Below are 26,768 nucleotides of genomic sequence, written 5' to 3' on the forward strand. Positions count from 1 at the left end.
ATCCACAGACAACTAGCATTGGCTACAAAAGTCGCTAATGGAATTTTCACAGCTTCTTTCTGGAATGTAATCCAGATTCCCCTTCGATCTATGCAAATACGATCATGATCTCAACATGTAGTGGCGAATTGGTGAATTGGTATGTCACAGTGGCATGACTGTCCCGTGGGCTTACAACAGTCAGTTGAGGTTGTGCATTGAATGCTTTTATTTCCCGTTACAGAAATTTTTTGAAGTAACTATCGAAGGAGTCACCTGCATCAGCCAGTATTGGTAGATGTCTGCCAAGCATCATATTACTGAAGAGGTCTATGTACCAGCCAATGGCCTACCTTAGACTATGTATGTGAAGGATCAGCATCAAACAGAAATTAGCAATTCCCATTCAAAAGTATAATAGATCTCAAAGAAAACTGCCAAAAATTGGTTTGTTTTCCTTTTTTGTGTACACTGTAGCCAATCACAAGTAAGATGCTGTCAGTAGTTCTTAAACCTGGTTAAAGTGTGACAGTTTCTCTTCTACGGAATCAATTCCAAGTGGCCCAGTAATGACAATGGTGCACATGCATCAAAATAGGCAATTGGGATTCTTTAATTGTGATTTTTAAAGAATCACAATTAAAGAATCGCAATTGTCTATGCATGTAAGGAATCTCAAAAGAATTTGCGATTTCTATACATTTCTTAATTGCGAGTCACAAATTGCGAGTCACAATTAAGGAATTGCTACTCATTCATACCTATGGGCCTAGAGACCCATAGCAATCAATGGAAATTGCATGCGCAATTTGCGAGTACCAAATAGGTACTAGCAAATTGCGCATGCAATTTCAAGGGTGCAAGGGTGCCAAAAGGACACCCTGTTGCACCCCTGGAATTGCCATGTGCCCACACGTTGCAGACACACATGCCCCAATGGCATGTGTGTGTGTGTAACATGTAACTCTGAAAAATGCACTTTAGTGCATTTTTCAAAGTTTTCGCAAATTACTGTCCAGTTTCATTGGATAGTAATATGCGACCCCTAATAGCGAAATTGCTATTTCAATTTGCATCATGCATTGCATTTAAGGAATTGTAATTTGCGATTCCTTAAATGCAATCACAATTTAAGTAATCGCAAATTTTGCGATTCCTTAAATTGCGATTTTTGCATTTGGGATGCGACCGGTTTTCGCCTTGATGCATCTGGACCTATGAGCCTGGCAACCACAGAATTAAAAAGTTTGTTTTTCTCAGCAGCATGAAAGCACTGATTCCTGCATGTTATTAACGAAAATCTTGTAATCCCTATAAATTCCGTTCCCATGGAATTACCTGGACCCATGGTAGCTGTGAAATAGGGTGAAGATAAACAAACAACTAAATTAATTAATGCATACATAAATGAATGGAAGAAAATCCACCATGAGCACAAAACAGATAACCATGGGCCGTCTTGGGCTAACAAACTCCTACACAGATAAAGAGAAGGAAGAGCATTTAAGGGATTTAGAACAGAACAGAAAAATTTGACGTTTTTTTTTCTTCCGAAAACGCATATGTTCGGTTAAACTGTGGCTGTCCAAGGGAAAGACTTTTCAAGTTGTGGTTGCAACGTAGGAACAGGATGTCCACTCCCACCCTCGTCTAATACGTTTGATTTTAGGTCTCACTAGAACAAAACACGTACTGGATCACAGGGGTCTGTGAGGTTTGTGTAATGGCAACATTTCATTTTAAGATAGATCGGATCAGATTTTTTATAGTTATATGAGTCAGACATAGCGCTTTAAAGAGGATAAGTTCCTGGACCAGGAGCCAATGCAGAGAGGTAATATGGAATTCCACTAATTTGGTTTTGGGTGTTCAAAGAATAAGGGAGGCAACTGCATTTTGTACTTTCTCAAGACGCTGAACAGTGTATTATAGAGCACCCAGACAAATAGCTGCTGTCATCAGAAGTTGACCATGGCTTGACAGTTTTACAATTGGGGAGTGAGAGCAAAATAACGGTTTTGAATTAAGTATAAGGTTTTAAAAAGCATATAGTGGTTGCTCGATTAATATTACTAGCAAACAGAACACTGTTGTCACATATAACACCAAGATTCCTAACCAAGTTCTTTGGCAAAGGGGGAGTGCCAGTTCTTCCAGCCACCAGTGGGTTGAGCAAACCGATGCTTGACTTTCTAGAAGTAACATCTTTAATTCTTCTCTATTGAGATTTAAGCATCTCTGATCAATCCAGTTTGCCATAGAGGGCATGCACTAGCAGAAATTATCTTTGGTGGATGCATTGTGCTTAAAGATGAACACAGAGGATCTGTGGGTCATTGGCAAATCCCATCACTTTAAAGGCAGGATTGTCAACAAGGGCATGGGGAGGGGACGTATAAACATTGAACTGTTTTGTACTCAAAGTGAAGCCTTGAGGGACACCGCAGTTAAGAGTAAAAATGGATGAGCAGAAAGGAGGCCTATTAACTGTTAGAAATAGGGTTATTGGTTGACTGGGGTGTGAGCCCTGCTCAAGCAGCATCCATATTCCTTGTCAGGTAAGGCACAGGCAGACTTCAAACTAACTGGTGCAAAACCCCTGGTAGCTTGGTACATAGCAGTCAGGCTTAACTTGAAGGCAATGTGTAAAGGATTTGAGCACCACATCAAACAGAGAAAACACCACACAAGCATATCCAGCACCAGATACAAAAATAGAGCCTAATTTATTCAATAAAACAAGACCAGAACGACAAAAATCCATTCAGTAGAACCAGAGTAATTATTGTTTTAAGAATAAACTACAATATAGCACCTAAAAGCATGAAGTGCCAACCATCTGGTCGCGCTAGACTAGATCAAATTCAAAAGTTAAAGCTGACCGCGATGGAGTGCAGTTCGGATTCAGTTCCAGATTAGTCCAGCTGAAGGTTTACTGCTAGAAATTGAGTTTATGGTTGGCAGAGGTATGCACCCTGTCCAAGCAGGAACCACAATCCTGGTCAGGGTTTGTCAGATACACACCCTAAATAAACCTCTGCTCACCCTCTGGTAGCCTGGCACAGAGTAGTTAAAGTATTTGTGCAACACTGAAAACAGTAAAACAGTGAAAACACCATACAAAAAAGATACCACACCTAGTTCTAAACATAGAGCTTAATTGAATGAAAAAAACAAGACCAAAATTACAAAAATCCAATAAGTATAACCGTCGTCATGGATATTTAACGATTTAACTGGAATGTACTGCATAAAAGCATAAAGTGCCAACCGGGGCACTCAGATTACACTACATCGGGTCAAACCCAAAAGTTCAGACAACCACAATGAAGCATGGGTCGGATCCAGGGACCAAACTTGTCCCTCTGCAAGTGCCTTGTTTGCGTCATCTACAAACATCTGATATGTGGAGCAGAGGAGGTGATGCGTTGTTGTCAATCCTTAGGATGTAGGCGATGCGTCTGTTCCAAGCTGCACAAAGTAGGGGATGCATCAGAAAAGCAGGTGATGCACTGCGCTGCTGGCGAAGCAATGTACTCGATCCTTGGAGAAGCAGCATCGTATCGTTGTCAAAGGTGATGCACCAATTCCAAGCGCCGCAATGATTCATGGATTTTGGCAGTTGCTGCACTTTATACGCGCTTCCAGGGGCCCAAGACTGGATTGGCACCAATTGGCAGGGCAAGACTCTTATAAGGCAGAGTTCAGGTGCTGTAGGTAGATGGGTTGGGAGCCTTTGATGTCCCTGAGACTTCAAACAGGAGGCAAGCCAGCAAGCCATTGGAGTAACTTTGGTTCTAGGCTATAGAGATGCAGGCCCAGTCCTTCTCACTTCCAGGCAAGGAGGGCATCAGGTGAGCACAGCAGTGCAGGAGTTCAGCAGAGTGACCGTCCTTCCAGCAGCACAGCAGTCCTTCTTCCTGGCAGAGTATCCAAAGGACCAGAAATGTACTGAGTTGATGGTGTGACGGGTCCATTACATATTCCCAGTTGTATCTGTGCAGTGGTGGAAACTTCAAAGAGAGGCCTTGGATGTACAGAGAGTCCCTGCCCTTCCTGCCCTGGCTTCAGACATACTACAGGGGAGTGTGCAGCCCTTTGTGAGGAGACAGGACACAGCCTATCCAGGTGTAAGTGTCAGCTCCTCCCTTTCATCCTGCCAAGAATGGACCATCAGGATGTGGATGGCCCATCAGGATGTAGATGGCCCATCAGTAACACCTAAGCTCTCTTTGTGGGTGGCTGTCTAGAGGGAATGCACCCACCCCAGGAGTGTATCCAGAGATAGGCAGAAGACACCAAATAGCTAAAGTACGAAAATGCCAACTTTCTAAAATTGCTATTTTCTGAATTACAATTTAAAATCTAACTTCACCATTAATTGGGATTATAAATTGTATTTCCAGAGACACCAAATTTGGGAGTCCTATTTCTTTCCAATTCGAAATTACATGTATATGATGTAATAAGGTAATCCCAATGTTGACCTATGGGAGAGATTGGCCTTGCAGTAGTGAAAAACGAATTTAAGAGTTTTTGACTACTAGGACATGAAAAACTTAAAAGTACATGTCACACTTTCAAATACACTACACCCTACTCTTGGGCTGCCCAGTGCCTACCTGGGGTGTGACTTATATGTATAAAAAAGGAATGTTTAGGCCTGGCAAGAGGGGTAAATTGGCAGATCAACATATCAGTTTAGAACATCAAATGTGTACAACACAACAATTGATGTGGTGTCCTTATGAGTTGAGAGTCTGGGGGAAATGCCATTTGCAACTCTAATGATCTTGTTTGGAAAACGCTTGTGTGTCTCCCACTAAACCAGGCAATTCCAAGATTTAGACGCGGTGGGCTCACTCATGTAATGTGACATGCTTCATCATAGGCCATTTCTTCCCACCTTGGTGAGATAGTACTACCAGGGCGGACTCGACCACAAGTTGGGCTATTCCAAGATAGTTCTTAGATATTATTCTTTTTTCTGTATAACTTGGGTCCATTTATTTCACTAAAAATACCAAAGGGTATACCACAAAAGTATCCTTTTATTACAGTGGTACCCTGAGTATAATTGAAATATACAATAAGTTATTCACAGGGGTTTTCGTGGATGCTATGATTGTTGCATACCCACAGATTAAACCAACATGTTTCTGCCCTTTTAAAAGCCTAAATTGTCTCGGGCAGTCATTAGGGTTATTCTCAGAGGCCCTGACATTAATTTAAAGTGAGGGTAAGAAAATTCTTAATAAAAACAGAGGAGTCTCAATTCTCTAAAGGTAAACACCTGTATGTTATACTTTTGAAGGAAAAAACCAAAAGGAGATGTTGCAACAGCATTAGATACATCAGGCATGTTACTGATGTTACCATCCAGATCTTCATTACCACACTTCCAGCCTGTGGTGCAGTATTCTAACAGTAGCGGCCTTTTAAAAAAAAAGACATACATATTTTTAGACAGACACCCAACAAAAATCGCACTGGTTAGACAACATTGTGTCTCCTGCTAAACATGGCAATTCTTAGAATTGCCAAGTTTAGCAGGAGACACACCAGCATTATCCAAACAGGATCATGAGAGTAGCAACTGGTATTTCCCCAGACACTCTTATCATAAGGACAGCACACCAATTTGTGTGTTGTACAGTTTTTTTAGAGGCAGGCGTGGGCCCTTCTCAGCCTCTCTTTTCTCCCTGGGTGTTTGTGTATTAATTTAGAATAGCACACACAGGCTCTGCAACGTCAGGCCTGAGACAAGTTTAAAGGCTATTCAAGGAGTTGGCATGAATAGTGCTGCAAGCCTACTAATAGCATTTAATGTACAGGGCCTGGGCCTTATAGGAGGGGGTAGGAAGAAGGCAAAACGTCTGGGGATGACCATGCAAAAATGTCAATTTCCATCATTAGCTGTGTTCTATAAGTGAGAAAAGAGCAGATCCATCCAAGAGCATGTTTTAAAGTCCAAATTTGACTAGTCTGCATAGTGACTCTCCAGATAGGTTAAAAGCTGAGTATTATTAGCTTTTTTCAGAATTTTAGCTGGGAGAGGAAACAGTCAGGTTTTATATGGGATTGAAAGCAGTGAGGTAGGTCCACTATTGGAGACTTGGGGGGGGGGGGGGGCAGCCAAATGCTTCTTAAGAAGGGGGTGATAGGAACATGTTTCCAACTTGATGACATAATCACTGAATCTAGACAAAGATTACAGGGCCCGATTCACAGAACTAACTTAAGACAAAATCCTAAACTTACTACCATTTTCGTATTCACAGAAGGCACTTACTCATTTTGGTATTCACAAAAGACACTTACTCACTTCGGTATTCACAGAAGTTAGGAGTCCTAACTTTAGGACTCCTAAATGCCTTCTGTGAATACCGAAAGCCTTAAAATTAGGATTTTTCTCAGTTTAGGAGTCTGGAGCCAGGGCAGGAAAGGAGGTCCTATGTGAACTTCAAAGCTTTCCTCGAAGTCTCACTCACTTTAGAGGCACAACTATGTATAAGTACTGGACCCCTGACATCCTGACTTCAATACACTACTGGACCAGTGACCACTCTGCCAGGAAGAAGAACCGCAGTGTTGCTCGACGGACTGCCACTCTGCAGGACTGCTGCTGTCCTGACCACTTGTCTTGCTGTGCTCTTGCCTTACTGAACTGCCTTGCTGTCTCCTGTTGTCCTGCCTGGGTGTAAATAACTGAATCCGCATCACTTGAACCCAGAGTGACTCCAAGGGCTTTCTGACTTTCCTCCTGTTCTAAGTCCCCGGGATATCATAGACTTCAACTACCTGCATCTGCATCAAGCTTCCCTGCAAAGTGGTGCCACACCTGTCATGGACCTTTGGAAGTGAGGCCTAATGTGCTTCTACAGCCAGAACCCCTGCATCCTCAGCAGAACCTGCGCATCTCAAACCTTTTTGTGAGATGGAACCAACGTATCCTCATCATTGCGCCTTCGGAGCGAGCGCATAGGGTTCGGAATTAATGCATCGCCTAATGCGGGAGCAGCAGCCGCGCATCTCACTCCAAACCACTGCATCACTGCAGTTGCATGGAGAAAATCAACCGAGTGACTCAACACTGACACATCGCTTCGGCTGCACCTCGCATCTTCAACGACGCATCACGGAACAAGGTACTTTGGTTCAGCAGGCCCAAGTGGGTCCCTGTTTCCGGCCCGTGATCAATCACAAATGGCCTGAACTTTTCATTTTGTTCCTGCCCAACATGACCAGATAACCCATTTAAGCATTCATTGCTTCTAAGCATTATTTTTCATTTAGTTTTTAAAAATTAATATCTGGATTTCTATTTATTTATATAATTAAGCTCTAATTTCCTAACTAGGTGTGGTTTCATTTTGTGGTGTTTTCACTATGTTACTGTTTGGAGTGTTGCACAAATACTTTACACATTGCCTCTTAATTTAAGCCTGCCTGCTCTGTAACAAGCTACCAGAGGGTGAGCACAGGATAATTTAGGGTGTGTTGTGACTTACCCACACTAGGATTGTTTTTCCTGCTTGTACAGGGTACATGCATATGCCAACCAGAAACCCAATTTCTAACAAGGTGTGATCGGAAAGAATGCCAAAATGAAAAGCCTGTTAACTAGAGGAAAGTATCTCAGCTCTCTTCCTGAGAGCGTCAGGTGAGTGTGGTGCTGGTTAGAGGGTGGACTGACCTGCAGGTTCTCCAGTCCTTCTAGCGCTACCTCAAGGTTGCCCATGGTTTTATTAGTTGAAGGTGGGTAAGAGGATTTTTAGAGGAAAGGTCGATCTATTAGAGGTACATGCCTCCTTGCCCTACCTCAGAGTTGCACGCAGTTTTACCAGTTCATGCTTTGGGACCAATTTTGGTCACTGGTGCTACCAGCAGGGATGGTGCAGTTCCCTGATTGATATTTGTAAATATATAATTAATCCTTATCATGATGTCATATCTGGAATTTTACAAGTCTTTGCTATGCATATATTTGTTGGCTTTAAGTGCTTGCCGCTGAGAAGAGATGTATATAGGATCGTTTGTGATATTTCCCTGCAATGCTATGTGTGAAAAAGTTTAATAAAGCCATGCATGATGCTTTGTTAAGTAAAATTAGGTTATCCGTTATCTCCTACTGGGAATACCATTGATGTTCTCCATGAGTTTTATATGTCTCACTAACATTTTGGTTAGGTTTGTGTAGAGCAACAACATTGCACATGTTAGTGAACTATAGTCACATGTTATGAAATATGGGGCAAATGGCAATGTCTGATATACTGTTCACAGGCCCAATTAGAGTTTCACGGTAAAGTACTCTCTTTCCCAAACCCTGTCTTAAAAACTCTGAAACCGTAAACCCTATTTAGAGTTGGAAGGGCCATCAGCTTACCATCGGGGGTGCCTCCATTGGCACCGTTTACAGAAAGCTTTTCTGATGGAGTGCTGGCCATCGAAGTAAGAGATTCACACTATTTAAGCTGACGTTTGATGCCCCATTTATCTATCTGTCAAACAGAAAAATTCAAATAATGACCAGACCGCCCCCACAATCTGGGAAAAAACTCCCTGGGTGAGTGTCATTAGTTATTTTTTTATCAAAACAAACTCCCACCCTGGGAGTTTGTTTTGAAAAGCAAACTGTTTAGTGACTGGTTGTTAAAACTAATGGTGGCCATTCACCAAACTATGGCACTATCATAGGAACTGTAGAAGGTACAGAGGTCACTGTGAAGATCTTGAAGTGTGTCAGGCGGTGGTCCGTCAGAGTGGGGGACATAAAGTCCTCTGCCACCCTGATGGATGGTGAGCCATGCACCATACTCTAAATAGGGCCCATACACCTTGTCACTGACATTAGGACAGAACACGTGATGTTCCTGCTTGCAAGCAAATGTCTTCAGGCATTCCCGGTGCAAATTAAATGGGCAGTTAATGAAACAGTTCCTCGCAACAACATACCTGTATCACATTACATTTCAAAAACTGCTCCTCAAATAGTATTCACTTAAAAATGTAAAAGTGGCCTTCACTTATTAAAAGAACAGTTTGAAAGGATAAGGGGTGTACTCTTGCCATTTATGTTCCTAATCCTTGATTTAGCAATAATTTAGACACAGTAAACCATTCTGAGAAAATACAGTGCATGCCTTCTGCATTGCAGCAGAGCAATGCTAACTTGGATACAGTAGGAAGCCTTGTTGGTTTGCTATTGGTTATTCAGAAGGTTAAAACCAAAGCCAGGGAGTTGACAACTTTAACACAAAGCAGTCAATTGCTGCATCAAGGCAAAGAGGGGTGGTGGGAGAAGAGTGAGGCGTGGTGCTAGAAGAAACATCCGATCTCAAGAAACTCATTGTGCGTTTCTACATAACCAGGTACTTGCAGGGTCGTGATGTCGTATGACATTCACGACCATGGATTTTCTTGCAATCACATGTGCAAACTAATTAAAGAGCATTTTTTAGTATTGAACATGTAATTGATGTCTTTTTTTCCCCTTAGGAGCTTGAAACCAGAAGAAAAGTCCCTTGGTTTAGGTATTCACTTGTTAACAGCAAGAGCGCTTGGTAAGAACAGTTATTTAACAGACCCAAATATGGACTGTTTAAACAACTTTGAAAATGTGAGCTATTATCGCAAATTGCTCAAAATAACTTTATTTTGTTTACTTTTCTTCCATGTAAGATAAACTACTGTCTAAAGTTATTAGTTAAAAATGATGGCCAGAGGCATTAGTCAGTGCCAGACAGGAGAAGCAAAAGAAGCGCTAGTTAAAGCGCTCAAAACCAGCCCTGTTCCCTTTGTCTTTTAGCACTATCGCTCTCTTTCCATCCATCTATTCTCTTTTTCTCCTCCTCTCCTCTCTTTCTTGCCCCTCTCTTATTGCTTTCTCTGTAACTTCCACTGCTCTCTTTCTCCCTCGTGTGAAGCCTCCCTGTATCTGCTGCAATTATCCTGGGGGAGCTGGGGAAAGTTACAGAGACACCAGGAGTGGCCCTGGACTTACAAAACCAGCCTCCAAGGGCTCCAGTCGATCAAGGAAATGCCTCGTGAAATAAAAGGCCTTTCCGCCCTAACACCAGTTCTCATACAGACAACATAATATGTACTCATTTTTGTATAATGTTGAAAAGGAAAGTGTTTTGTCTGCCCCTGGCAAGCTGCAATGCTTTGCCTTTTACCTTTTTGTGTCTGGCTTGAAAGCATAGCTGTCAAGCGAGACATTAAGTGATCAACTTAAAAAAGGGGCTTTGGGAAGCACTGCCAGGAGGAGGGCTTTGACTCTGCACATATGTTGGAACCCAGGAGTACGTGTTTTGATTGTGCAGACGTTGTGTGCTTCCACAAAAAAATTGCTTGCCCTCCACGCATCCGTGATCATTTTCTTAATTTTTCTACTGCCCGAGCTTGAACTTTCAGGGGCACACACATGCCATTCTAATGCTATGTCCTAGGTAACTAGATAATTTACAGTGTTTGTTTTCTATGGCAGCAGAGTTGAGTGGCGGATAGTGATTAACTGTGGACTTCAGAATGCAGTTTTGTGTTAAAAAGCCCAGGGGCTACACCAATCTACATGGATTTTTAGATCTGGTTGGAAAGTGCAACTGTTATCTGACATATGTTATCAACAAAAAAGAGTTTCAGAGTCCTTTTGAGACTGGTGCCTAAGGTGCACCCACTCCACCCACTTGACTACAGGATTTGATTATGTGTGCTTGTTATGTTATGTGTATTGATGCAGTGAGCTAATTATCTGTGAAGTTATACAGGTGCTTTGCAGATGGCAGGCAGCTCTCTTCTGGCAAGGTTAATCAAAGAACCAGGTATTCCGCTTCTTGCAGAACTTGAGAAGGGATGAAGAGGCTCTTAAGATGGAGTCCTAGATGGAGGCTTTCCTTCCGAAGATCACTACTTCAGTTTTGTCTGTTTTTAGTTTGAGGCAGTTGGTTTTTATCCATATGCTAATTGCGATCATGAATGCTGCAAAGCTGTTTTTTGCAGTTGGGGTTTTGTCTGACAGGGAGAGTATCAGTTGGATATCGTCAGCGTAGGAGGGTATGCTTATGTTGTAAGATCAGATGAGGTCCGGTAGCTGAGCCACGGATATGTTGAACAACGTTAAGCTTACTGATGATCCTTGGGGAACGCCACACACGAGGTTTTTGGCCCTTGAAGTGTATGCTGGCAAGTTTACTCTTTGTGTTCATGCTGTGGGGAAGGAACAAACAGGGCTGAGGGTGGGTCCTTGTATGCCTGTCTCTTGCAGTATTTTCATCAGGGTACAGTGGGACACTGTGTTGAAGGCTGCATAGACGTCAAGTAGTATAAGGGCTGCTGTGTCTCCTTGGTCAAGGACAGTCCTGATGCCTTCACTTCCTGTGATGAGGGTGGTCTCAGTGAAGGGGTTCAGTCAGAAACCTGATTGTGTGTTGTCCAGGAGCTGAGTGCACTGAGGGGGTGGGAACATTGTTTGTTCATGGCTTTTTCCATCACTTTGGCCGGGTAGAGTAGAATGGAGATTGAGTGGTAGTTTGCTAGTTGCTTGGGGTCTGACAAGGGTTTCTTTAATAATGTGTTGACCATCCCATGTGTCCAAAGATCTGGGAATATCTTGGGGGTGATGAAAGTGCTCATGATGCGGGGGGGAAATTTTGCTGATAGGCATGGATCCCATGTTATAGATGTGGCAGGGGTCTGTTTGTGCCCCCCAGTGGATGGTACTCGTAATACCGGCTGTTTCCTCTGTGTAGAATGTTTCCAAGACCGTCAGGGTAGTTTTATTGGGTGTAAGAGGATAGAATGAAGGGAGAGCGTAGGATTTCAGTTGTGTGTCTAAATTGTTGCATATGGCCTTGATTATTTAGCTGAAGTATTCTGGGAGGTTGTCACATAATTCATGCGAGGGAGTGATGTAGTTGGTGGTGGTGGTTGGTGGCTGAAGAAGTCTTTGATGAGTAGGATGCAGTTGCTGGAGTCGATAGTGATAGTGAAGGGCATGAAGTCAGCAATGCTGTCAGTGAAGGTAACTCTGGGTTCTGGTGGTCGGTAAAAAAGGGTTCTACTTACATTTTATGTTTCTGATGTCTGTACTTTGAAGTGCATGTATTCCATGTGGGGGTTTGCAGATTCCATAGTTGTAGTGCAGTTGAAGGAGTCCTTGAATACGATTGCGATATCTTCTCCTTCTCATGCCAGTCTGTATCCTGCTGGAATAGCTGTGGTGATGTCAGGTGCAGCTTTTCAGGTCAGCTATGTTTCCATAAAGACGAGGAGATCGGGAGCAATGTTGTGTAGGAGGTCCCAGATTTTCATGGCAGGTTTGCAGAGAGTACGGGTATTGATGAGTATGTATGATAGTTTGCCTTGGGGTGTGTGTTTATGGGTGGGTGGGGAAGGAGCACTGTTGGTGGGTGAAGTGTGTGTGGTCGGTATTGTGTTACAGTTGAAGTGACAGTGAGTGCAGGCAAAAGCTTCTTTAATGTAGCGCTGTGTAGCATGGCAATAGTGTGTGGATGTGCACCCTTGGTTCAAAGACAGGAGGAACTCTGTGGAGAAGGGAACAGGTGTAGAAGGACCCAGTTCTGTTGCGCTAACTGAAGTCTATATACGGATGAGTGCAGGCGGGCTTGCCTTTGTCCGATGCACATCTGGCCTGCTGCCACTATTTGTAGTTCCTGGGAGGGGGCGGGGCAGTGAACGGTGCTAGTGTGGAATGGGGGTTGGAGCGGCAGCGCAGGAGTAACAGGTAAGGAGAGGGGGAGGACGAAGGTGTTCAGGAGGTGGGAGGCAGGAAAACAGAGCACAGGGGGCCACAGAGATGCAACAGAAGGTTGAGAAAGTGCAAAAAAGCAGAAATATGTATGGGGGTAGGTGAGGTTTTCCTGCAACTTCTAGCGGCACTGTACTCTGCTCCTATGGCGCGTATTCGAATCGGCTCCCTGGTCACTGACCCCATACGAGTTTGCAGGGGCACGAGACAGGGCAGCCCCTTATCACCAATACTGTGCGCCCTGATGGCAGAACCCCGGGCTTGTGCCCTACGGGAGTATCATGGTCAGAGAGGCATCCGCTTCCTGAACTACTGTTTAATTGTCTCCACATATGCGGACGATACGCTTCTATATGTCAGAGACCCTGAGACCAACCTTTCTCCCGTCTTGCGCGAGGTTGTCCTGTTTGGCTCCCTGTCCGGTATAAGGGTCAATTGGAGTAAATCCATCATGTTCCCCCTTACCTCGGTTATGGCTCGCTTTGAACCGGAATACCCCCTCCAGTGGACTACTGAGGCGGTACGATACTTGGGGATCAAGCAACACACTGACTCGGAGGTTGTCCTAAGGGAGAACTACGGAGTGGCTGTCTCCAAGTTGGAGGAAGATGTTGACAGGTGGATGCGTCTCCCCTTGTCATTGATGGGCAGAGTCTCTATTATGAAGATGATTGTCCTGCCGCGATTCCTCTTTCTGTTTACGAACATACCCATGGTTTTGTCCAAGAGATTCTTTCAGCGCCTCCACTCCCTAATGGTGAGCCTGGCGTGGGCGGGCAAGCAGGCATGCGTTGCTTGGAAGATATTGACATTGCCTTATGCGATGGGGGGCATTGGAGCCCCTGACTTGGAATTATATTATAGAGCTGCCCAATGCTCTCACGCATATTATTGGATACATGGACCGCCTGACATCCCGCACATACGGATCAAAACCATAGTTGCCGCTCCCAGGCCTCTCCCAGCTTTGCTGTTCGCGCCCCATGACAGACGCACGGGCATAATGGACTCTATCAAATCAGTCGCACACGCTTGGCACTCTTTATTAGATGCACAGGCCGGAAATATACTGTACTCTCCGCTGGCCCCTCTCGATTGGTGCCACTGGCTTGCTTCTTGTAATGATAGGGGGGTTATAACCGCATTGCAGACACTAAATGTACATACCGTGGGAGACCTCTTCACGAACGGTACAGCCCGCACCTGGGACAATGTATCCGACGGAGAGGCAGGGCCGACCCCCCTGGCGCAATTCCAATTTCACAGACTTAGACATGCTCTCCGGGGCCTTTTAGGTGAGGATATGGCGGAGCCCCCTGAATTCTTGGCACTAACTGCAGGTATTAAAGCACAATCACCCGCCAAACTAGTGTCCAGACTGTATCACATTACATTAACTACTAAGGGGGATGACTACACCAAGCCGCGGCTGGCATGGCAGCGAGACTTGCAGGTGGATCTGACGGATAGCAAGTGGCTTTACTGTTGCTCGAGCACTAAACAAATATTGCTCAATGGACGCCATAGACTTGTGCATTTTAAATTCCTAAACAGGGTCTACTACACGCCGGAACGACTATACCGCTATGGGTTGCGCGAGGGACCTCAGTGTGAACGATGTGGTGAGCAAATTGCTGATATCTTTCATATGGCCTGGGTATGCCCGGGGGTTGCTCGCTTCTGGGGAGACGTATTCACGGAAATTAATCGCATCATGGACTTGACGCTGACCGCAGACCCGATCCTAGCCCTGCTGGGTTATTCCAAGCCTCTTCCTAAGCCATACAGACAGCTAGTGGACATGGCATTTCTTTTGGCTAAGAGATGCATTGCGCTCTGCTGGTTTCGTGGCCCAACACCTACGATTGCACAGTGGTCCAGGGACATGATGTTCTGCTGCACCCAAACAGACTATTATCGCGAATTACTACCACCTCGCAACAGACGGAAAAACTTTTGGGCCCTGTATATGACGAGACGGAAGTCCTCGACAACTACTACCCCTGACGACGCTCCACTTCCCACGACTGCTGACCTCCCGGACTGTGACTCTGCCTTGTAACGTGACCTTCTGCTTGACACTATCTGATCAGCTCCCTCATATTTATACCCTTCCAATAACAGCACAGACGATAGGGAGCCCTTTGTCATTCTGTGGATAGGACTTTCCCAATGTTCACTGTACTGTCTTCTCATTTCAGAATGGTGCTACATGGTGTGTTTATTTGATTATCACATGCAGATACTGTCACTTGGAATATGTCTCTGTTTTTTCCCCTTTTGTTTATTTGCTGATTTGTATAAAATCCCAATAAACATATAAAAAAAATAATTAAAAAAAAGATAATTTTGAAAGATAAAGGCTTCATTGAGAAAAGTTATGGCAGCTTTCGTAGGTTTGCTCCGTTATTATAAAATGTTATGGCAACACTAGTAAGCCTGAACTATTTATAATGAAAAGTGTGTATTAAATACAATAGACTTTTGAGGATGGATTGATATTCCACTGGGCTAAATCTGTAGATAGGTATGTCGTTAGATCAAAATTTCACAGATTACTGTAGGCAAGGGTTTTGGTGTTCTACCTGAATAATCCATGGGGGTAAGAGATATGCACTAAATTAATCCTTGATAGGCTATATTAGTAGAGACAGTGTTTTACTTTGCCAACTGTAATTGTGTATACATTTGTACTTTTATAACTGTATGCCGGATCGTTGCCCTGTGGAAAGCTTATGTTCAGCACACTAGGATTGAGTTGGTTATGTTAACAAGCCAATAATAAAGGTTATAGGAATGATGGTTTATAATGAAATGTTATGGTAAAGGCAGTAGGCCTGACATATTGATTGTGAAAAACATGTGATTTTGGTGCTAGTTACCCCTTCGATAAGCCGTAGGTAAAGATGATTTAAATTCGTAAATCTTGTTAGGCTCTTTTAGGAGAGGTAGTAATTTGCTTTGCCAACTGTAATTTTTTTAATTTTATTATTTTAGACAATACTTAATGGTTGCCTTGTGGGATAATCAATCGTACTACACGAGTTCTCAGTTGGTTATGGTGACAAGTCAATGATAACAGCTAGAGGCCTGATTGATTTGCTAAGAAAAATATTTGCCAAATGTCTCATCTATCTATTTTTAAATGTTATGATGTATGCAGTAGGCCTGACATATTGATTTTAAAAAATATATGGCAATGTCAATAAGCTTTTAAGGGTGGATTGTTATTTTTCTTTATTACAACCTACAATTCGGCATTTTGTTACATGAAATTTCACAGATTACCATTGTAGGGAAGGGTAATGGAGTTGAATACAGCCTCTGAAAAACCCTGGGGGAGAATATTTGCACTGCACTAATTCTTGCTAGTATCTCTTGTTAGCTGCCTCTCAGGATCTTGTAATACAAAAGCCACTAAATAATACACACATCCACATATATAACTAATGTATATAACTATATAAATATTTAAATGTTCAGATACATTGAGGGCCGTTGGATCAGCTCTATTCTACCATTGTTCTGTCTGTGTGTCATTTACACTTTGTTCTAGCGATGACAGCAATCTGCATTGGGCAATGGTTCAATCTTCATCACTGTCTTTGGCCCTGCGAATTGCGGCATTTCCTGATTATGTGTATGAAGCCACCTGAAAACGAGTGTACTTCAGTGGCCGGGCTGGTTAGACAGTCATTTTTTTCCCTATTATAGTTCCCCTTTTATTTCTTTGCTTCACATCTTTATATTTTAATGTTTCTTAAGTAGATACTACTGCTCTCCAGGCACTGCTAACGGGTCGCTTGCTTGCTGATCATTTAAAATTCAGTGCACTGTATCCCACATGGCCACTTCCTCTAAACAAAGATATCATTATGGACGATTGTTGACCACAGTATAGCATTGTTTTACATTTGTAAGTTGGCCAATATGTTGGTTTTAAATGTGGCAGCCATGGTTGAACTTTAAAACAATAATACCCTATTTGCGACATGTAGATTCACTGCTTCATTTAGTTTTGTTATCCAGTATGCGCCTGCTGTGACGAGACAAAGGCATGTTTTCTTTTCAACTTGTATTCTTTTAATTTATCTTGCATATGTTGTTGAGTTTGAGCATGTTTTATTGTTATTGTAATTGTGTCAGAGAGTGAATGCAAGAACTGCAAGTGGATTGATGAATCGATGCATGAATCCATATGAGTACAAATATGAGTAACAGGTTCATGTATGATGACTTACTGAGTGCATAAGTCCATCAATGACCCAAAAGGCAATTTAATTCATAAGCCAGACCTATTGGTATTGCTAAGGCTTATTTTTCTGTTGACTCTGTTGTTCACCTAGCATGAGCTTATCAATCACGTGATCCCACTGAGGGCCCTCCAAGATAAATGACCATGTGATCGCAAAGGCAGGAACCCTAAGCACACCCCTTCTTTAGAGAGTGGCTACTGTTCTCCCTGACCAACCTATGACAGACAATGTTTAATAAACAGAGCACACAGCCTTCATTCTGATGAAGTACAAGTGGGGCGCCACTTCTGATAAGTAGAGTGTGACCTCTGCGGACATGCTGGCAAAAGTTTCAATAAAGCTCAACCCTCCGTTACTTTTGCTTACTAGCCAGCTGCATTTTAATGTACACCATGCAAGGCGGGGGATATCAGGCACATTCATCTGATTTCTCTGTTGACCTTGCTGAAAGTGCAGAAGGGAGCATGTGTGATGGTATGCTCATGAGCACTCCCACTCAGCTCTTTCACAAAATAATATCTGCTACTGCAGTTCTCATCATGTGTGGGTGGTCACACACTATTTTACAGCCTGATAACATGCATATCAGACAATAATCGCAGATCCCTGGAGCACTATATCTGGTACATCAAGTTCAGCTGTGCTACTTCTTATCAGCAATTGTGTTGCTGCGTTTATGGCCATGGAGGTACGCCTGCTGTGATGTGAGGGAAGTAGAGACAAAATGGTGCTCTGATGACAAGCACGAAAAATACTTAATTATTATTCTATGAGTGTGGGGGTTGCTCTGCTATTCTCAGCAACACTATGCCGCACACATCAAAGTGCATCTCGGCCCTCACTATGTTAGGTGCAGAGGATGGCAGTAAAAGAGCAAAATGTCTGTTAGAAATTGGGTTTCTGGTTGTCAGTCGGTATACACCCTCTGCAAGCAGGAACCCTCCCTCTAGTCAGGATGAGTAAAGAATACACCTACGTTTGCCTACGCTCACCCTCTGGTAACTTGGCACAGAGACGTCAGGCTGAACTACAGAGGCAATGCGTAAAGCATTGGGGAAAACATACAGTAGCCCAGTGAAAACACCTCAAAATGACACCACATCAGTTTGGAAACATAGCCAATATTTATCTAATGGAAACAAGACCCAAAATGACAAATATCCAACATACATAAATCAAGATATCACTTTAAAAATGTTATAACAGTTCAGTTTACATAAAACTGTGGCTGCATTACTTTTTGAGCATAAAGTACCTTGAATGAATCAAAATCAAAGATAAAAACAGGTGCAGGAGAGTTGAGGCTCCAGAAAAGCAAAGCGAAACGTCAGTTCCTTACTCTCAGGGAAGGTGATGAATCAGTTCCTTACTCGCCCGGAAGGTGATATGTCGGTTCCTTGCTTCCAGGGAAAGTGATGCATTGGTTCCTTACTGCCAGCCATGGAGGTGATGCATCGGTTTCTTACTACGAAGGGAGGTGATGCTTTGGTTTCTTATTGGGAGGGAAGGTTATGCATTGTTTCTCCAGACACGCAGCCTCGGTTCCTTACTGAAGCCCAGCGTCGATGTAGACTTGGCGCACAGGTGCTATGCATGTAAAATCCGGTCGTGCTGGGATGATGCGGCAGTGGCGAAGCAGGCACTGCATTGATTTTCCAGCAGGATATAGGTGAGGCGTCAAATCTTCAGCAACACAACAGGGCCTTTGTTGGAGTAAGAGAGCGTGTTTTGAATGTTGGAGACATGGTGCTCAAGAATCCAGCTGCTGCGATGTTTGGGCCTCATGACAGCCGCTGCATCAATTCTTCTGCCAAAGCGATGGATTGATTTTTCAACCGCACGGCGAGCTTGCGGCGGGAAAAATAAGCACTGAAGTCCGGTGCATGGATTTTTGGGACTTGAAGCAGCAAAACCACCTAAAACGTCCCAGAATTAGAATTGGCACCACTTGTCAGGTCAGAACTCCCACCGGAGTAGTTCAGGGGAGCTATAGGTGAAGCCTTTGATGGCCCTGAGACTTTTAACAGGAGGCAAGCATGCACAAGCAGGATACAAAAAGCACAAGACCAGTCATTCTAGTCTCCAAGACAGAAGCAGCACGCTGTAGGCAAGCACAACACAGCAAGAAGCAGAGTGGCAGTTCCCCTCCTACTGCTTCTCCAGCTCTTCATCTTGGCAGAATCTCCTCTTATTCCAGAAGTGTTCTAAAAATGGGGTGTTAGAGGTCCAATACGTATACCCCTTTTGGCCTTTGAAGTAGGTATACTTCAAAGGAAAGTCTTTGTAGTCCTAAAGATCCTGCCTTGCCCTCCTTTGGCTCCAGACACTACAGGGGGGATGGAGATAGCATTGTGTAATGACAGGCACAGCTCTATTCAGGTTTCAGTGACACATCCTCCCATCACTCTAGTTCAGGAAAGCCCATCAGCCTGGTGATGGGCCATCAGGATATGCAGGGCACACCTCAGCTCCCTTTGTGTGACTGTCTAGAGTGAATGCACAAACAGCCCCTGTCAATCTAAATCAGACATTGATTCCACAGGCAGGCAGAGACACAGAATTAAGGGTGGGCGTAGTGGGCGTAGTGGGGCTACGTGAAGCAGCATGTAGTGTGCCCAAATCTACGCACACTACGCGCTTCGCGTAGCCCCACTACGCGCCACCCGCCACCCACCCACCCTACTTTTAAAAGATTAAATTAATTTGTAATAAAGCAAATTAAAGGCACTTACCTGACGCGCGGCGTCTCCCGGGGCTCCCTCTTCCTGTTTTTCAATTTTCCTGACAAAAGCGCATGGGCGGAAGCCCGCGCATGCGCATTTCTTGCGAGAAATGCGCATGCGCGGGCGTCCGCGCATGCGCATTTGTCAGGAAAATTGAAAAACAGGAAGAGGGAGCCCCGGGAGACGCCGCGCGTCAGGTAAGTGCCTAATTTACTTTATTACAAATTTATTTTTCCTTTTAAAAGTACGGCGGGCGGGAGGCGGGTGGTGGGCGGCAGGCAGCTACGCTTCGCCCACGTAGTGTGCGTAGGCGCTGCCTGCTTCGCCTACTTCGAAAACTGCGAAGCAGGCAGCGCTACGTACACTACGTGGGCGAAGCGTAGTGTCACGCCCAGGGTTACACAGAATGGGAAAGCTTGAAAATTCCCAAAGTGATATTTTCAAATACACAATTTAAAAAACAACTCCACTAAAAGATGTATCTTTAAATTCTGAATTCATGGAGCCCAAACTCAAACTATATATCTCTTCCCACTTGACAGTTACACTTGTAAGATGTTATAAGGCAGTTCCGATGATAACCTATGGGAGAGATAGCCCTTGCAATAGTGAAAAACTAGGTAGCAGTATTTTATTATAAGGACATATATAACACACAAATACATGTCATATCTTTCACACACACTGCACCCTGCACTTGGGGCTGTCCTGGGCCTGCCTTTGGGGTGCCTTACATGTTGTAAAAGGGAAGGGTTAGGCCTGGCAGGTATGTGCACTTCCCAGGTTGACATGGAAGTTTAAACTGGCACTCTCAGACACTGCAGTGGCAGGCCTGAGACATGACTACAAGGCTACTTGTGGGTGGCACAATTAGTGCTGCAGACCCACTAGTATACTCTTTACTGGCCCTGGTCACACACAGTGCACTTTACTATGGACTTACTAGTAAATCAAATATGCCAATCATGGATATCCAATCATAATCACAATTTACACAGAGAGCACTTGCACTTTAGCACTGATTAGCAGTGGTAAAGTACTAGAGTTAAAAAACCAGCAAAAACGAAGCCCAGGATACACAGGCGGTAGAAGCAAAATGATAGAGGAAATCATGCCAAGGATGCCAGGTCTAACAATGTTGACATACACATTTAAGCAAGACAATAGGTGAAGTGGGCTGTGACACTGTTCTATATTGTATATTATGGTGGGCACAAGCAAAATGTGAATGACCAAGTACGTCTTAAGGATTTTGGGGGCCCTGGGCCAAAAGTACTTTGGTGTCCTCTGCTCAGAACAGCTTTGAATATATGATACAGTTACAGCTCATTCATGCCATCTTAGACCAGGTCACTGACAGTGCACAAGCACACTGGCCAAAATTCTAAATGTGTTTACACCTAATATTCAGGGATAGTGATGTGTGTTTACAATATTGTAACACAGCAGCAGCTCGCTAATATTACTGCAAATAATCTCTTTAAGCCCCTCCCATTTCTCATGTTTGAGGTCCTGTTTTGATCTTAAAAAACTTTTTTATGGCTGTTGCATAAAACATAAACACAACATTTTCTGAAAGATGTTTGTAATAGACTCTCACACATTGCCCACTTTAAAAATAAATTAAAACAAAACGCAATCTGTTTAAAAGAATTATCCAAGTCCTCAGGGCAGACCTCTCTCAAGAGCCCACTTTGCACATGCCTTAAAACGAGTCTGTAAATGACATTGCAACAGACTAAGGGATGATGAGGGCTGTTAGAAAGTCCATATGTGTATGTATGTACATTTTAAGAATTTTTTTTAGAAAAACAAAAGGTCTTGGCTAACTCCAGTCCTAAAATGAGATATATCTGCCACCATGCTTACACTATTTCAACAAACTATTGGGAAAACAGTTGAAAACTTAAAAACTGTTCAAACTCATAAAGAACAACGCAAAAGCATCAAAACTCACCCACACCTGCAAACTGAGAACAGAAGTGCACATAATTCTTAAAATATTTAACTATCAAAATGTTGACAATCAGCAAATGCATCATGCCTGAATCTCAGCCGAATCTGAAGATCATCCTCATTCCAGCAGATAGAAAAATGTGTCAGATTGTTGATTCCCACATTCTATGATGATAGTCCCCGACCATTGGTCCACATTCATTCTACTTTAACCTCTTGTGTGCACATGACAGAATGGTTACGCCATGCCCCACAGTGCTTGTGTGCCGCGGACGTAACCATTCCAACCTCTGCACACAACCACCAAATCCCTCTGCTGTAAACAGTGTAATGACGATAGGCGCACATGGCGTGCCAACAACATTACAATGAAAGTGAAAGTGAAATTAGCTGTTTGACTCATCTCACTTTCACTGCCAACATGCTCTCAGGGCTATTGGAAATGATACCACCCTTAGTGGATCCCTGCTTGGGGATCGTGGCAGGAGGGCGATCCCCAAGCAACGATCCACTCCATTAGGCACCAGGGAGAGGGGAGCCGCCCCTTGGGCAAGGGCTTTTGCTCCACCCATATTTTTAGGCCAGATCAGTCATTCTGCCCCCCAGGGGGGGCTGAAAGCCCACTAGGCACCAGGCATTCTTTTTGTTTGTAAACATAGGTGTGGGGGCTGCCCAAAATGGGCATGCCAAGGCCCCCACCCCCCAAAAAAATAAAGGAGTCTTTCTGTAACTCCTTTGGGGGAGATTGGGGGTTATTAGATGGCCCACTAGGCACCAGGGATTCTTTTTTTTAAAGAGGAGTGGGAGCTGTCCACAATGGCCATGCCAATGCCCCCATGGCCCCCAGATACTAATAATAACAGTCTTTCTGCCCACCCCGGGGGGCAGAAGGGGATTATTAACCCTGATTATTAACCTCGATCTGGCACCTGGAAGCCAAAAACACAGGTGCTCCCCTTGCAAACATACACTACTCCAGGAGGGAGAAAAGGGGTCTGAGGGAAAGTTTACCGACCAAGCTACAGTTCCAATCCCCAAAACCTATAACAAACAAACAGTGAGGAACTGGTGGTCTAATGAAACAAAACTTGTAGGGAACAGAACTACCAACATCCCAAACACAAAGATGAACTTAACTACTTGGGATTATACCTATGTACAGCAGAGATCACAAAAAGTTGTCAGGATTTCCATCAACTGCCAAGAGAGGCCAGTGTCATCATCTGGTCATCCTTCAATCTTAGCCACTCTTCCTCAAATCCTTGAGGGAAATCGTGTAGCAATAAGATTGCAACTGAACAAACAAAGTCTAGTCGCAGAAGGAGAGAAGCAAAAGGTGGCTGATCAGTGTGATCACGAAAGATAGTAAATTATCTTTTGCTTGATGGAAATAGTATTAGTGCAGTGCAGGACAGTGAAATTTAAAAAGGAGTTGGAGAAGAGAGAAACAGCCTTTAATCACCATCTCTGTGCCAATCCTATTAAAAACATATTAAAGCAACTTTGAACAGATAGGTTGCTTCACAGTGGGTCAACTAGTTTCAGCCTAGATGGAACAGTGTCCGGCTTTCTTCAGGACCTATATATCAAATGGAGCTACTGCAACAGTGAAATAGTGGTTTAAAACAAAATTGTCAAATGTACAACCTTGAGTGATGAGATCTCAGAAAAGGCAGGGTGAACTTCACTCCTGAAACAAATGGAGAAATCAAAGTATTTATTGTTTTGAGAGATAGGTATAGTCTAATAAGTTCCTTACAAGTCTAAACAACGCATCATTCGAGGCGGTTCTTTATAAGCAAATGCCAATAATTATTGGCGCACTGTAATAGTAAGCTATTAAAGCTGTGCACTCACCTGCACCTTTCTAGATACAGACCTCACCTCACCTGGTCACTAACTCAGGGATGGGAGACCCCGCTCTACAATGAATAAGAGAGTGGATCAGTGTTAGTGTGATGAATGCTATGTACTCCTTCACAAATGTTTTAGAATACTAATGTAGTACTTCTTCTTTCCATTATGTCAACCAAACATTCAAAACATACAGACATTCAGAAGGGGGTTAAATGTCTCGGGACGGATCGTTCTCCGAGAGGAACACACACACATAGAGACATTTACTGTGCGACCTTCCTAATCAGTTGTCTAAAAGGAAGGAAACGGAAAACAAGTGGCCACATCCGTAAAGTTTGAGCAACGATAGATACAACAGTCTCTGTAAGTGAGAAGAAAAATGTGTCTATGAACACTCAGTCGAGTGGTCACAATGGTGTTTGTATCATGTGGTGATTTACAAGGTAATTTAAAACCCGGGTCAGGTGTAGTTCACGATTCAAAGTAGGGAGATGGTTGGAACATCTCGTGTACTGGGAAAAAAATGGGTGAGTTCTCATGTACAGACGACATACCAGTGAGAAGTATTGTACTGTGCAGAACCTCAAACTACGCTAATGCTTGGGCAAGCTTCTAAATGTTAAAATTAGAAGAGAACGATTCATGCACGTGTAACACTCACCTATCCGTCGGTGCCTCGGGCTCCCCTGTGTGTTTGTGGGAGGTACCGAGGCGCCGATCAGGTGATGCATTTATGTGTATGCGTGGCAAACTAGCCAGTGCCAGTCAGAGCATACGGTTAGGACTACGAGATGACATCATCTTTACAGGAAGTAGTAGTTCAAGCAATGTGCTTGTACATGGCGACAAAACTGTTGTCAATAAAATTACAATATGACCACCTGGTTTAACGGGAATGGTCGTTCCACAGCCCGCAAATACTAACAATGTACGTTGTGGGGACAGATGCATGAGGCGGACATGAAAATGTCTATCCGCAAGGTACCAGAATAGTGGTGTCAAAATAGCCCAAAGAGGAGTGTTGTACTGCGCAGAACCCACATTACGCTAATGTTTGAGCAAGCTTCTAAATGGTGAAATTTGAAGAAAACGATTTATGCACGAGTAACACTCACCTATCCGTCGGTGCCTCGGGCTCCCCTGTGTGTTTGTGGGAGGTACCGAAGCGCTCCCCTTACAAACCCAGGTCCTTTTGTGATAGATAATTCTGATAGATAGTTCCTTGTTGCGGGTACTTGGTCCACTCACACAAGCGAGGTGGCCTTTTTATTAAGAGATCAGAGGGAATGCTGGGTGGTAGGAAATTTGTCTTGGCCTGGTCATCTCACACAGGAATGTTAGGAAAAAGTTTTGTTTTTTGAGCAAACTTTGAGGTTTGCATGGAATGCTGGGTAGGGAAACATTGAGAGATCCATGCAAGTCACACCTCCCTGGACTCCCTTGGATGTCTTGTTTTCAGAAATGTCTGGGTTTGGTAGGTTTTCGTAGATGCTGGCCGAGCCCGGGACCAAAAACGCAGGTGACTCCCTCGCAAAACCAAGTTTTTTTTGTGATTGATCATTTTGAAGTCTCCACAGGATGTTTTGTGCCATTTCCTGTCATGGGAACTTGGCATACCCATACAAGTGAGGTCCCATTTTTATCGGGAGACTTGGGGGAATGCTGGGTGGGTAGACGTTTGTGGCTACCCACAGATTCCAGAACTTTCCATCACAGAAATGTGAGGAAAATGTGTTTCCTTTGACAAAGTTTGAGGTATGCAAGGGATTCTGGGGAACAGAACCTGGTGACAGCCACACAAGTCACCCCATCCTAGATTACCCTGGATGTTTAGTTTTAAAAAATGTACAAGTTTGTTAAGCTTCCTGTTCGGAACACAACACACAGCAAAGTCCTTTCAAGCAGGGGGACACACCACACAGCACAGTCCCATAGCCTGTCCTTAGTTAAATCAGCAAACGGCAGGCCAGTCCCAGAACACACAGCTAGGGTCAGTCCTTCTCTTTAGTCTCTTCAGCTGTTCTTCCTTGGCAGAGGTTCATCTTTACCAAAAAGTAGTTTCAATCCTTTTCAGTCTTGATCAGTCCAATGTTCAGGGGTTTCCGCTCTCATAGTTATACCCCTAAATGTCTTTGAAGTCTTTGTGTTCAGGGGCACTGACACCTGTCCAAACCAGTTCTGGGAGTCTTCCTGCCAATGACACCTTCTTCCTTTGATAGTGGAGGTACGGTTCCTCGATCACTCAGCAGGAGGTGGAGCCATTCTTTTATGGAAACAGCACAGGCCTCTTCACATCCAGGGGGCTACTCCTCCCACCTACACTCCAGATGCAGGTCAGCCTGTTGCTGTCTCACCTACTCCTCAGGGGCGTAACACAGGCCCCCACAACCCCGAGGTGCAGTGGCCCCAAGCTCCAGGGCCCCCCCCTCGGCACTGCATTCTGGCCAGAGAGCTTCTGATTGAGCCTGGAGGGGGCCCCTCCTCATACCGTGCAGGGAGGACCCCTCAATTTTCGTTACACCAGTGCTACTCCTCCCCTGGGTCAAGACATTTCCCAGATCCTATCACTTTCAAATCCAGACAGTCAATCCACAACCAGGCAGAGACAAACAGAATTGTTAGAACAAAAAAACCATCCACTTGTAAAAGCGTGGTTTTTAAACACACAAATCAAAATCCACCTTCACAAAAAGATGTGTTATTAAATTGTGAGTTCAGGCACACTAAACTTTACCTCTCCATCTTAAGCCTATGGGAAGATAGGCTAGAAACATATTACACAGCCTTCCCCATTCTGTCCTATGGGCTAGATGGCCTTGCAACATTGAAAAACGAAATGGAGAGTATTCCACTGTTAGGACATGGTACACATCTCAGTACATGTCCTACCTTTCACAGACACTGCACCCTGCCCAGCGGGGTACCTTGGGCCTACTATTGGGGTGTCTGATGTGCATGGAAAGGGAAGGGTAAGGCCTGGCAAGTGGGTGCACTTGTCAGGACAACATGGCAGTTAGCAAACTGTGCGCACGCACTGCAGTGGCTGGCCTGAGTTCTCTCTTTAGGGCTACTTGTGTGGGTGTACAATTAGTGCTGCAGGTCAACTAGTATCATTTGTATTACCAGCCCTGGCACACATAGTGCACTTTACTAGGGACTTTACTAGTAAAGCAAACTTACCAACTATGGACATCCAATTAACATGACACTTTATACAGGGAGCAC

At 44.0% G+C, this 26,768-nt stretch overlaps 1 protein-coding gene across 4 annotated transcripts in view; it reads left to right on the plus strand.

Moving 5' to 3' along the window:
• LOC146855138 (solute carrier organic anion transporter family member 1A2-like) overlaps positions 1-26,768 on the plus strand; it is a 643,199-nt gene that overhangs the window by 555,928 nt on the left and 60,503 nt on the right. For all 4 annotated transcript variants that reach the window (XM_085650570.1, XM_085650572.1, XM_085650571.1 and 1 more), the window contains one exon: positions 9,481-9,545. In XM_085650570.1, coding sequence (XP_085506696.1) covers positions 9,481-9,545 — 65 coding nt within the window. The remainder of the gene's footprint in view (positions 1-9,480; positions 9,546-26,768) is intronic.

The sequence above is a fragment of the Triturus cristatus genome, chromosome 4_1 (assembly GCF_964204655.1).
Source record: "Triturus cristatus chromosome 4_1, aTriCri1.1, whole genome shotgun sequence".
Classification (NCBI taxonomy): domain Eukaryota; kingdom Metazoa; phylum Chordata; class Amphibia; order Caudata; family Salamandridae; genus Triturus; species Triturus cristatus.